This window comes from Oncorhynchus masou, chromosome 6 (assembly GCF_036934945.1).
Source record: "Oncorhynchus masou masou isolate Uvic2021 chromosome 6, UVic_Omas_1.1, whole genome shotgun sequence".
NCBI lineage: Eukaryota > Metazoa > Chordata > Actinopteri > Salmoniformes > Salmonidae > Oncorhynchus > Oncorhynchus masou.
Window position 1 is genome coordinate 75,361,808 of NC_088217.1, and position 14,016 is coordinate 75,375,823.

A 14,016-nucleotide genomic window follows, 5' to 3' on the forward strand; every position below is an offset into this window, starting at 1 on the left:
TAACTAAAAGGAGGGACAATCTGGGACACTTCAGAATGAAAATCCTCCTTGTGACTCTATCTAAGGGCTTGAAATGAAGTGGGTGGGGTTTGGACCCACCGAAAGCTGTTTAGCTCCATCTTTAACAGAGTGCATGGAGGTGTGGGAGACCACTGAATTCCAGGAGGAAATTGAGTTCTGGGAAAAGGCGTGTTTGACCACTGAGTGATTGTTGTTGGTTTGTGGCTCTTCCTCGTCCCTCTTCAGCAGGGAGGTGAAGTCAACCCTAGAGTTCTGCAGCTCGGAGTATGTCCCCCTCGCCACCACGTGACCCTGACACACACACAAACACACATCACACCCTGCCCAACTTCTGGAGTCTGTATTCATATGTAAATGCATATGCCTTTGGGTGAACTATTCCTTTCATAAAGTTTGACAGCAGACATGTAATGTTCTCAGCAAAGTAAAAATGTAATCAAATGCACCTGTGGTCATACGTAGGTTACAAAGCATGTGTAGAATGTTAAACCCTGCTAGGAACACACCTCCTTGAGGACGAGGATCTGGTTGGCTGCTTGGAGGTACTGCAACTGGTGGGTGACCAGGATGCGGGGCTTATTCTTCAGAATACCACAGATACACCTGGACACACATGGGGATACAGACAAATGGAGAGAGACAGACAATTTAAGTGCAGTTTCACACTGTTGGTGAAGGCCTAAGGCCTGTTCTAACATCAGAGAATCCACATGACCCTGAAAATCCATTAACTTGTAAATGCTATACAAAAACCCATTCCTGCCCTAAAGAAGCAGCCAGTCAGTAGACCTAATCTGAGTCTGGGAAGAATTCAGTTCAGTTGTACTAAAGGATAGTGGGGTAAGTTGAGCCAAAGGGTTAGCTGAGCCACCCTTTGTTTCTAGGAAACCATACGCAAAATTAATCATGTCACCAAATATTTAGGAAGAGGTCATAATTTCATAGTTGCACCACACTTCCGCAAATCATCTTGCTGCTCAATGTGTAAATGCATATTTTTAAACTGTAGGGCGTTGTGTTTTATGTTGTAAATGGGTCCAACTTTGAGCTGCTATTTTGTCTCTCTTGTAAAGTAATTATTTATCTCAATGGGACGGGTCCGGTAAAATAAAAATAAATACAACCTGTTTAGCTGAAACTGTGGTTGACTCACTGTTCAAACAGGTGTCTCCCGACCTCAGCATCTACAGCACTTAGAGGGTCGTCCAGCAGGTAGATATCAGCATCCTGGTACACAGCCCTGAGACACAACAGGGCTTTCAGATAGAGACTGGAGGATATTCATCGCATCTATAGAATGTACCTCAACTAATTTCTACTCTGGTTTGAAGTCGAGCTGTGGTCTTACCGGGCCAGGTTCACTCTAGCTTTCTGTCCCCCACTGAGGGTGGCTCCTCTGTCCCCTATCACTGTCAGGTCCCCGTCTGGCAGCAGCTCCATGTCCTGAACACAGAAGGGACAACAGAGACAAGGGCTAACAAGTCAGAACACAAAACCATTGCAAAGCTCCTAGAATAAATATGATGAGAGCTCCATTCAGTGTGTCTTACCCTCTTGAGGGCGCAGGCTCTCAGGACCTTCTCATACTTTTGAGGATGGAGCTCTTTGCCAAACAGGATGTTGCTGCGGATGGTTCCAGGGAACACCCAGGGCTGCTGGGAGGCGTAGGTCAGCTGACCTTTGACCCTCAACACCCCCTTGTCGTGAGGCAGCTCCCCCAGGATGGCGCTGAGCAGAGAGGACTATGGGAGATGGGTTGGTAAACATGTGAGCTGGCTGATATGGCTTACTACATATTTTACCATATAGACACACACACACACACACACACACACACACACACACACACTACATGACAAAGTATACGGACACCTGCTCATTGAACACCTCATTCCAAATCCATAGGTATCAATATGGAGTTGGTCCCCCCTTTTGCTGCTATAACAGCCTCCACTCTTCTGTGAGCATTAGTGATGTTGTGCGATTAGGCCTGGCTCACAGTTGGTGTTCCAATTCCTCCCAAAGGTGTTCGATGGGGTTGAGGTCAGGGCTCTGTACAGGCTTGACAAGTTCTTCCACGATCTTGACAAACCATTTCTGTACGAACCTCGCCTTGTGCACGTGGGCAGTGTCATGCATTGACACTATGCATTGGGGCAGGTAGATTTCTCCTGGCATCAGTCAAACCCAGATTCGTCTGTCGGACTGCCAGATGGTGAAGTATGTTTCCACTGCTCCAGAGTCCAATGGCGGCGAGCTTTACCACACGACTCCAGCCAACACTGGGCATTGCGCATGGTGATTTTAGGCTTGTGGCAGCTGCTCAGCCATGGAAACCCATTTCATGAAGCTCCCGATGAACAGTTCTTGTGATGACGTTGCTTCCAGAGGCAGTTTGGAACTTGGTAGTGAGTGTTGCAACCCAGGACAGACTTTTTTTTACACATCTCTCTTCAGCACTCAGCCGTCCCGTTCTGTGAGCTTGTGTGACCAACCACTTCGCAGCTGAGCCATTGTTGCTCCTAGACGTTTCCACTTCACAATAACAGCACTTACAGTTGCCCAGGGCAGCTCTAGCAGGGCAGAAATTTGACGAACTGACTTGTTGGAAAGGTGGCATCCTATGACGGTGCCACGTTGAAAGTTACATAATAGCTCTTCAGTAAGACCATTCTACTGCCAATGTTTGTCTATGGAGATTACACGGCTGTGTGCTGGATCTTATACACTTGTCAGCAACGGGTGTGGCTAAAATAGCCGAATCAACTAATTTGAAGGGGTGTTCACATACTTTTGTATATATAGTGTACTATGTATGAACTCTGACCTTTCCAGACCCCACAGGTCCAATGACAGCAACGAGCTGCTCCGACTTCACTGTGAGTGACAGGTTCTGGAGAGATGGGGTGTCCAGACACTGGAGAGAGAGAGAGAAATTACATTTCATAGCAATACATGAAACCACCACACAGGACAGGTGTATTCTTGTTTTGTATATCAACATTTGACCAGAATATTCACCTTGTCCCAGTAGCAAATTAAGTCCTTGATCTCAACAGAGGCGTCTTTCTTTTCCTCCGGGGTAAATCTCATGTTGGGTCTCTCAATCTCCTCCAACAGAAGGAAATTCTGTGGGTCAACAGAGAGATGATGCAGCCAAACAAACCTTACTAAACCACAATAACTCATTGCACCTAGGTGCGGCACAGCAGCCATTTTGTGCCAGATGATCTATAGAGTACCTTGATCCTGCGGATACTGATGATGGTCTCGAACACCTTCTCTATGGCCTGTGGGAAGAAGAGGGTCACTGTGATCTTGATGGCACCATAGAGAGACACTGCCACAAACACCCGGCTGGCTGAGATGGTGTTCCCCAGGAGGACGTAGACAGCGAAGGTGATGAAGACTATGATCTTACTGGCCGCAAAGAAGGAGACCATGTTGAGACCTCGCAGGTAGGAGCTTGACATGATCTTGGAGATCTCTTCCCTGAGGGAGGAATGAAAGAAGCCTTTCAACAATAATAATGCAAGAAAACAAAACATTCTGTTACACATCTGTTAAACCTTTCCATTGATGGATTCTAACTCCTAAACTTGGGATAGGGCTAATTATCAGGTATCCTATTGAAATATGGAGTGCTTAGGTTTAGAGGGTCTACACCAGAGGTTAATGATATCTGTAGGAGGAAGGTATATAGTGTGTACTATTAAGCTTGGAATGTGTTGAGTGCAGGGAAAGTGATCACGTGGCAGGCATTGATAAAAAGAGTGAGCACTTTGGGTTAGAGGTCAGGTCAGATGAAGTGAGGAAGAACAGATATCACTAAGGTTCTGTCGGGCAACAGAGATGCATTGGCTGCTCAGATGTGTTGGAGGTTCCTCAGCTTAGGAGGAAGGGTTAAATATCAGTGCTTGTGTGAACAATGTATTTGTCTGATGCAGCTGTATTGACCTTCTGGGAAGAATAAACTTGGTCTGAGCTTTCATAGTGACTGTTGAGTTTTTACTCAGAATTAGAACAAAACACCATTAACCTATAAAAGTCTTAGCCGGGGGGGGGGGGTCATACCATGGATCATTTAGCTATTTTAATTGGAATTTTAGGACCCCTTTAGGTGTGTGTATTTAAAAAATAAAAAGTTTTATATTTTTGTTATTTGATAAAATATTGAATGACAACAAACAAAAAAAAAGTGTAAAAAAATTCAGCATAAATGAATAAGGTTCTAGTAGATAAGAAAGCTCACAAAATATTTACTTTTTTTGGACACCTATTTAACCCTTTTGATGGCACAAAAAGACCTTCATACTTCCATTCCTTTGTATGGTCTACCTTCAGATGAGTTCCGTGACACTTGTTGGGGTCGTAGAGCAAAAACAGTTCATCATTGTGTTCAGGAGAGTCTCCCATTTCCACAGTGGGGTCATATTAGTCTGTAGCCCAAACGGTTCGGACGCTACAGACAGAAGTTGGCTCATTAGCATTACTGAATATTGAAGAGCCAAGTGGGGCTTGTAGACCATACAGTGGTCATATTAGTTAGTAGGCCAAAACGTTTGGATGCTGCAGACATTTTCCGGGTGTCTAATGGTCTGACAAACAGCGCTGTAGCTCTGCTACTTTCCACCACAGTTGCGGAAGGCTCTTCCGCAAAAAGACCTAGCTAGCCAAAAGACAAAGTCAACCAGTTCCTTTAAAAATTGCAATTCATTTTCTCATATCGTGTTTGTCCGTTTCCCCATGCAAAAAAACATCTAGCTTAAACTGACAGATTTTGCTGGTGATTTTTTTAAATGATGTCCATTAGATTGACGCACGGATGCGTCAATAGACTGAAGAATTTTAAGAGGTTTTTCACTCATTGAGGAAACATGGAAGAAGAACGGCATAATTACTATTACAGCTTTTGTGCACTTTGCTGCAGCCTGGAATATGGGAGATCGTGTTTTGGGAATGGGAATTCCACAAATGCTCCAGACATTCCACTAAAGCTCTCATAGAATGTAACATTCAATAACATTCTGAGACAAATAAATGCAACTAATCCTCGTGTTAAAGAACAAAGAGAAGCAGAAAGACTACAGCCAGGTCTCAGAGAGGAATCAGGGGACCAGACCGGTGATGTAACTGATAGCCATTTGTTGGCAACTGGTGAGGTGCATGTGGCTTTGCTCCCTCTGAGAGGCCCAGCTAGGGGTGCCTGGCACTCAGCCAAACACTAGAAAATACACATGCAGACACCGACTTCTGGGAAGAATTTAACCCACTTAAAACCTCTTAGGATGTAAGGTCCCTTTTTTAAGGGACCTGCGTGGTTAATGTACCGGTTCCGACCGACATTTTCACTTATATATCAATCTGTGAATACCGTAGTTTGAAAGGGCTTGTATTGAGCGATAGCCCCAGTTCCCTCAGACACAGTAGTATAACATTTTTAGAAGCATTGGACCAGAACCTTGATGCTGTTTGACATCTAAATTGGAACATTATTCATGAAGATTAGGCTATTAGCCTGTGTGACGTAGGATGTGAAATCTGAAATCACTTGAAGCTGGGATGTCCCTCCTACCATTTAATTTTCTCTTCAGACTGTCCATGGGACGGCAGGGTAGCCTAGTGGATAGAGCGAAAGGTTGCAAGTTCGAATCCCTGAGCTGACAAGGTACAAATCTGTCGTTCTGTTCCTAGGCCGTCATTGAAAATAAGAATTTGTTCCTAACTGACTTGTCTAGTAAAATAAAGGTAAAATAAAAACCCTGGCTGAACATGCATCACAGCCATGGACAAAGCACATGCCTGCAAGCATTACATTGTAGCACAGCAGGAGAGAGTGGTTTCATCACGGAAAAATTAAAGATTTTAAACAAAAAAATATATATTTGTTTGTCATAGTTGCCAATATGAGATGAAAGGAGAGTTCCTAAAGAGTTCAGGAAGCCAAGTTAGAGCTCTGTGACGTTCACAGCGATGGGGGCAGACATTTTGATCAAGAGCGAACTTTAGAAAAAAAATGAACATTTTCTCCAACAATAAACATACGTATTTTACAGTTATAAGGAAGGTGACATCTTAGTCGTTTTAGAATTTTATTATGCTATATTTAGAAAGCACATACATAATCCCCAGTTTACAATTGGCTCATTCATCCCCCTCCTCTCCCCAGGTCGTTGCTGTAAATGAGAATGTGTTCTCAGTCAATTTACCTGGTAAAAAAATGCATGAATAAAATCAAATTTAAAAAGGAAATACAGTTTTGTTGAACAGGAAATAACAAAATATTTCACTGTGTACTTGAGCTTGTGTCGTCAAGTGTCTACACCTCAGCAATTTATTACTATTTTTACCAGAAAGGTACGATTTTAACCTTTCTTTGAGTATGCATTACTAGTTATTGTTTATGACCCTCATGATAAATAATGTCATAACTCGAATGTCTTCTCTCGAATAAGCCATTTATCATATTTTTGTGATATTCCTACCTCGAGAAATGTGTAATTTAACTGAGGGTCTTCTGGCACATTTTTCCTAATTACCTGCCTCTTTAGTCCAGGGTGCATTGCATGGTGCCGTTGCCAGAGAAATTATAGAACGAGAGCACCCCCCCCCACACCCACTGAGGACAAACACAAGACACAGATTGTACTACTTATGGACTCAAATGGGAAATATATAGAAGAAAAAACACTTTTTCCCAAACACAGTGTGTCTAAACTCTGGTGTCCAAGGGCCTCAACATGGAAGCCACTCATACGCCCAGGTAGTGAGTGGGCAAACAGTCCCAACCCCCACTCTCACACTCGCCCAAGCCAATGGCATGTACCAGATGCTCAGCAGGCTCTGCTCACACTCTATGGAACAAAAAGCCTTCACTATATCATCCTGGAATATCCAAGGCCTGAGGTCATCTGCCTTTGGCCTGCAGGAACCCGGACTTCACCAAAGAAATCGGTAATACAGACATTGTCATCCTGCAAGAAACCTGGTATAGAGGAGACGGACCCACTGGTTGCCCTCTAGGTTACAGAGAACTGGTAGTCCCATTCACCAAACTACCAGATGTGAAACAGGGAAGTGACTCAGGGGGTATGCTAATTTGGTATACAGCAGACCGAACTCACTCCATTAAATTAATCAAAACAGGAACATTCTACATTTGGCTAGAAATTCAGAAGGAAATTATCCTAACAGAGAAAAATGTCCTCCTGTGTGCTACCTATATCCCCCCACTAGAATCCCCATACTTTAATGAAGAAAGCTTCTCCATCCTGGAGGGGGAAATCAATCATTTCCAGGCCCAGGGACATGTACTAGTCTGTGGCGACCTAAATGCCAGGACCGGACAAGAACCTGACACCCTCAGCACACAAACACCCGCCTGGAGGTGACCGCATTCCATCCCACATATGCCCCCCTAGGCACAACTATGACAACATAACCAACAAAAACAGGTCACAACTCCTGCAGCTCTGTCGCACGCTGGGTATGTACATAGTCAATGGTAGGCGTCGAGGGGACTCCTATGGTAGGTACACATATAGCTCATCTCTTGGCAGTAGTACTGTAGACTACTTTATCACTGACCTCAACCCAGAGTCTCTCAGAGCGTTCACAGTCAGCCCACTGACATCCCTAACAGACCACAGAAAAATCACAGTCTACTTAAACAGAGCAATACTCAATCATGAGGCATCAAAGCCAAATGAACTGAGTAACATTAAGAAATGCTATAGATGGAAGGAATGCAGTTTGGAAACCTACCAAAAAACAATTAGGCAACAACAAATTCAATCCCTTTTAGACAATTTCCTGGGTAAAACGTTCCACTGTAATAGTGAAGGTGTAAACATGGCAGTAGAAAATCTCAACAGTATATTTGACCTCTCAGCTTCCCTATCAAATCCAAAAATCTCAAATAGAAAACCGAAGAAAATGAACAACAATGACAAATGGTTTGATGAAGAATGCAAAAATCTAAGAAAGAAATTGAGAAACCTGTCCAACCAAAAACATAGAGACCAGGAAAACCTGAGTCTACGCCTTCACTATGGTGAATCACTAAAACAATACAGAAATACACTATAGAAAAAGAAGGAACAGCATGTCAGAAATCAGCTCAATGTAATTGAAGAATCCATAGACTCTAACCACTTCTGGGAAAATTGGAAACACTAAACAAACAACAACACGAAGAATTATGTATCCAAAATGGAGATGTATGGGTAAACCACTTCTCCAATCTTTTTGGCTCTATAACAAAGAAAAAAGAGCAAAAATATATACATGATCAAATACAGGTCTTAGAATCAACTATTAAAGACTACCAGAACCCACTGGATTCTCCAATTACATTGAATGAGTTACAGTACAAAATAAAAAACCCTCCAACCCAAAAAGGCCTGTGGTGTTGATGGTATGATCAAATATACAGACAACAAATTCCAATTGGCTATACTAAAACTCTTTAACATCATCCTTAGCTCTGGCATCTTCCCCAATATTTGGAACCAAGGACTGATCACCCCAATCCACAAAAGTGGAGACAAATTTGACCCCAATAACTACCGTGGAATATGCGTCAACAGTAACCTTGGGAAAATCCTCTGCATTATCATTAACAGCAGACTCGTACATTTCCTCAATGAAAACAATGTACTGAGCAAATGTCAAACTGGCTTTTTACCAAATTACCGTACAACAGACCATGTATTCACCCTGCACATCCTAATTGACAACCAAACAAACCAAAACAAAGGCAAAGTCTTCTCATGCTTTGTTGATTTCAAAAAAGCCTTCGACTCAATTTGGCATGAGGGTCTGCTATACAACGTAGAACACCAAATAATGCATGCAGAGCAGAATTAGGCCGATACCCACTAATTATCAAAATCCAGAAAAGAGCCGTTAAATTCTATAACCACCTAAAAGGAAGCGATTCCCAAATCTTCGTGACCACTGTGACTGACCCAAAATTAAGGAAAGCTTTGACTATGTACAGACTCAGTGAGCATAGCCTTGCTATTGAGAAAGGCCGCCGTAGGCAGACATGGCTCTCAAGAGAAGACAGGCTATGTGCTCACTGCCCACAAAATGAGGTGGAAACTGAGCTGCACTTCCTAACCTCCTGCCCAATGTATGACCATTTTAGAGAGACATATTTCCCTCAGATTACACAGATCCACAAAGAATTTGAAAACAAATCCAATTTTGATAAACTCCCATATCTACTGGGTGAAATTCCACAGTAAAAACGCCCCACCCAGCAGACTGTCGGCCAATCGCATTCATGGTGTCATGTGGTTGCTAAGCCAATCATCACACAATCCCTTCGCAAAGCAAAGTGTATATGACAAGAATCCTGTCCATTTTCCTAGAAAGTACTTAATGTCACGATTCCAAAGCGATACGATACTACAGATAAGTTAAATACCTCACATCTCTGGAAAATATTTGTAATGTTGTACTTTTTGTTGACGAAATTCATGCTAATGTTGGGTTTCTGAGCTAGCGCCCAAGACTCCCATTCACTCCTCGAAGAGCACTCCTTGTCCCAGAATAACCCAGAATGCACCGCGCGGCCCAGTAACGTAGCATGGGTAAGGTTTCCTATCTCCTCAAAAGTATATCTGTCGTTGCGAATGTTAGACCACATCGATCTGCAGTTTGCACATGGTGAGATTGTAGACTCCTAAATTGAGAGTGCAGTTTGTTTAGGCAATTTTACAGCTAACTACAGTAGCTTTACATGCTGATATTATTAAGTGTAGGTAACTTGGCTACAAAGCTAGCCAGCCCATAAGAGAGCATTGCGGATTTTGTAGTTGACTTGAGCTGGAACCGATTTCCACAACAATGTTCCATGTTGCGACCAACCTTACTATAAAACCAAAATGAAACTTTTGTTCACAAAAAATATTGTTCTCACAGTGTTATTTAACACTATAAATGTAAGGAATGAGTGGTTTTTGTTGGATTTCTCCTTTTAAGTTGAACATGTGCCTAAAAATAAGAACATTGAAGGAATTGATCCCATCTAGCTGAGGGTCATTGGTTTATCATACCGTTTGTGTATCCAGCTAATAGAAATAAACATACCATTTATGTTACAATTGTAAACTCAGCAAAGAAAGAAACGTTCCTTTTTCAGGACCCTGTCTTTCAAAAATAATTCGTAAAAATCCAAATAACTTCACAGATCTTCATTGTAAATCGTTTGAAACACTTTCACATGCTTGTTCAATGAACCATAAACAATTAATGAACATGCACCTGTGGAACGGTCGTTAAGACACTAATAGCTTACAGACGGTAGGCAATTAAGGTCACGGTTCTGAAAATATAGGACACCAGAGGCCTTTTAACGGACTCCAAAAGACAGATGCCCAGGGTCCCTGCTCATCTGTGTGAACGTGCCTTAGGCATGTTGCAAGGAGGCATGAGGACTGCAGATGTGATCAGAGCAATAAATTGCAATGTCTGTACTGTGAGACGGCGAAGACAGGACAGACAGCTGATCGTCCTCGCAGTGGCAGACCACGTGTAACAACACCTGCACAGGATCAGTACATCCAAACATCACACCTGCGGGACAGGTACAGGATGGCAGCAACTGCCCGAGTTACACCAGGAACGCACAATCCCTCCATCAGTGCTCAGACTGTCCACAATAGGCTGAGAGAGGCTGGACTGAGGGCTTGTAGGCGTGTTGTAAGGCAGGTCCTCACCAGACATCATCGGCAACAACGTCGCCTATGGGCACAAACCCACAGTCACTGGACCAGACAGGACTGGCAAAGAGTGCTCTTCACTGAGACAAGTCGCGGTTTTCTCACCTGGGGTGATGGTCGGATTCATCATCCAAGGAATGAGCGTTCCCATTGAGGCCTGTACTCTGGAGCGGGATCGATTTGGAGGTGGAGGGTCCGTCATGGTCTGGGGCGGTGTGTCATAGCATCGTCGGACTGAGCTTGTTGTCATTGCAGGCAATCTCAATGCTGTGTGTTATGGGGAAGACATCCTCCTCCCTCATGTGGTTCCCTTCCTGCAGGCTCATCCTGACATGACCCTCCAGCATGACAATGCCACCAGTCATACTGCTTGTTCTGTGTGTGATTTCCTACATGACAGGAATGTCAGTGTTCTGCCATGGTCAGCGAAGAGCCCGGATCTCAATCCCATTGAGCATGTCTGGGACCTGTTGGATCGGAGGGTGAGGGCTTGGGCCATTCTCCCCCCCCCCAGAAATGTCTGGGAACTTGCAGGTGCCTTGGTGGAAAAGTGGGGTAACATCGCACAGCAAGAACTGGCAAATCTGGTGCAGTCCATGAGGAGTAGATGCACTGCAGTACTTAATGCAGCTGGTGGATACCAGATACTTACTGACTTTTGATTTTGACCCCTCCCTTTGTTCAGGGACACATTATTCCATGTCTGTGGAACTTGTTCAGTTATGTCTCAGTTGTTGAATCTTATGTTTGATGAAAATAAATGCAGTTGATTGAGGTCGTTTATTTTTTTGCTGAGTTTAGTTTTTACCTTCTGACATCATTGACCAGTGCTGAGAAGGGCTTCTCCCAGGCATACATTTTGATGATCCTGATTCCAGACACCACTTCATTCATGGTCCGTATCCTATTGTCAGTCAAGGCAGCGGTTTTACTCCTGCAAGAAAAGTAGGTCACTCAGTCAGTTCAGTCATATCTCCTTGTGAACAGAAACTGACGTTTCCTGAGTTTAACGAATCGATGGCAATGTTTAAATTGCATTTAACTAAGATAACTCTTTCGTAGAATCAGAGAAGTCTGCATTGCATTAGGGTTTCATAACACCTATTACTTCCAGCACTTGTGTTGTTGATTGTGTGAACAACTGTCCAAGCAAGAGTTCACAGTTCAATTGCCAGTCAACATGCCAGCCAATATATGAAGCTAACTTTTCTTCACATGTGCTTGGAATGTTCTAAGAGGTAAATCATTACAGTCAAAACAGAAAAGGGGTTTAAGAGGAGGACCTCATCATAACATACAGGTTGACCTATGGGTTACCATTGGACAGGTAGCTCTGACATAGTCAATGAAGCATAGGAGCCACTCACTGAAAAACATTGTCCTTATCTATAGGGGCTGAGGTCAACTTTTCTCAAGAAGACCCCACTAAGGTCAAGCCATGTAACTTATGTAATTCACCTGAGGGAGCCGAAGAGCTTTCCAAACATGGCCTGTAGTGGCAGGAGGAACACAAGGACAGCCACGCCTGCCAGGCACGACGGGCCAATCTCATACCACAGGAGTATGAGAACCACCACAGCCTGCAGAGGTGCTATCCAGAGGTAGTGCAGATTGTTGGTCACCTGCAAAGACCAGGGATCCTTGGTTCACTTAGCTGTTACATGTTTCTATGTAGTTGTATTGAGCATAACAAAGATGATAATGATCCTTCGAGCTGGATTCATGACCTACTACAGCGGCCAATAGGCCGCACTTGTCTTTATAAGCTGCATGGGCTCCCCATGTTATTTATATATATATATATATACACACACACACACACACACATTTATATTCGTTCAGTCTGGTTTGAGTTTAGCATCGGATAACTGTAAACATTTGTGCTAAGCAGCCATCTGCATTTTCCTTTCATCCATGACTTTGTTCTCTCCGTGTGGATTTAACTTCTATACTTTAGTTGCAAGGACAAGATGACAGACGGCTCAAAGGCATTCCAGATATTGGTGCATTCCATTCCTGTACATTTGACGAAGGGTCAATTGTTATATATGGGGCCTCTGTCAGATAAGCTACAGCCATACTCTTCAGAAACCTACGGAATGAACCGAGGGAGATGATGTGCTGGAACCATTTCATCCAAAGGAACTGCATGCACTTCCTGCTTTTACCTCATCAAACTTGTTGACATCGTTGGATAGCAGGTTCACCATTTGTCCTGTGGTTGTTTTTCCCATCGCCGCGCTGCTGAGACACAGGGCCTATGGGGGGAATTACATTTACTAGCAAATTATTCTTGAAGATTTTAGTTTGTATAATGCTGTATGCAGGTATGTAGTGTATAATGACCTTCTTGTAGATCATGTGACACGTGGCCACTCGTATCTTCATGCCGGTCCTCTGGACGTGGTAGTAATAATGAATTTGGAGGACGGTCAGTGCAACGGTGGACAGAGAGATACCAGCAGCGTAGCCAAAGGCCTCATACAGTGCGTCCATATCATCAGGATCGTAATTCTCAAAGTACTGGATCAGCTTTCCCAAGAACACTGGCTGGATCACCTTAATCACCTCCTATTGGGGGAACAAGAGAAGAGGAGGAGAGATTTCAACCTGAACTCAAATCCACTTATTTACACTGTAAAAGCTGACATATGGATAGAAAACCCACTTAACATTTGACCTATGTACATATAGTACATGGTATGTTCAAGAACCGGAAAACGTATATTTCTACATACTACAGTGAAACTAAAGATTCCCAGCACTGCGTAGGGTTTCCCATAGCACTTCACAATTGCTTTGGTGAGTTTGGGCATCCGCAGCTCCTTGGCAGCCATTCGAACCTCCTTATCCCAATGCCTGGAGAGATTAGCACATTGTTAGACTATGATCGGAAAACAGAACAGAGCCTAAATACACAATGGTGCTAAGTTCAATGTTTAGCATGAAACTCCAAATAGAGCCAGGGAAAGTTCTCTCTCAATGCTCTGAAAACAAAAAAATACAATAAGGGATGTAAACAATGAAGAGGGATAGGGCTAGGCTAGGGGACAGGGCAATGTCCTAGGGATAGGGCTAGGCTAGGGGACAGGGCAATGTCCTAGGGATAGGGCTAGGCTAGGGGACAGGGCAATGTCCTAGTGATAGGGCTAGGGGACAGGACAATGTCCTAGGGATAGGGCTAGGGGACAGGGCAATGTCCTAGGGATAGGGCTAGGGGACAGGGCAATGTCCTAGGGATAGGGCTAGGGGACAGGGCAATGTC

At 43.6% G+C, this 14,016-nt stretch overlaps 1 protein-coding gene across 2 annotated transcripts in view; it reads right to left on the reverse strand.

Moving 5' to 3' along the window:
* Nucleotides 1–14,016, reverse strand: part of LOC135542627 (ATP-binding cassette sub-family C member 4-like) — a 41,691-nt gene that overhangs the window by 12,180 nt on the left and 15,495 nt on the right. For both annotated transcript variants that reach the window (XM_064969736.1, XM_064969735.1), the window contains exons 3-15: nucleotides 13,490–13,610; nucleotides 13,098–13,322; nucleotides 12,920–13,009; nucleotides 12,210–12,373; nucleotides 11,560–11,685; nucleotides 3,264–3,513; nucleotides 3,043–3,150; nucleotides 2,849–2,938; nucleotides 1,572–1,763; nucleotides 1,370–1,464; nucleotides 1,175–1,261; nucleotides 528–624; nucleotides 100–312 (exon numbers count right to left, since the gene is read on the reverse strand). In XM_064969736.1, coding sequence (XP_064825808.1) covers nucleotides 100–312; nucleotides 528–624; nucleotides 1,175–1,261; nucleotides 1,370–1,464; nucleotides 1,572–1,763; nucleotides 2,849–2,938; nucleotides 3,043–3,150; nucleotides 3,264–3,513; nucleotides 11,560–11,685; nucleotides 12,210–12,373; nucleotides 12,920–13,009; nucleotides 13,098–13,322; nucleotides 13,490–13,610 — 1,858 coding nt within the window. The remainder of the gene's footprint in view (nucleotides 1–99; nucleotides 313–527; nucleotides 625–1,174; nucleotides 1,262–1,369; nucleotides 1,465–1,571; nucleotides 1,764–2,848; nucleotides 2,939–3,042; nucleotides 3,151–3,263; nucleotides 3,514–11,559; nucleotides 11,686–12,209; nucleotides 12,374–12,919; nucleotides 13,010–13,097; nucleotides 13,323–13,489; nucleotides 13,611–14,016) is intronic.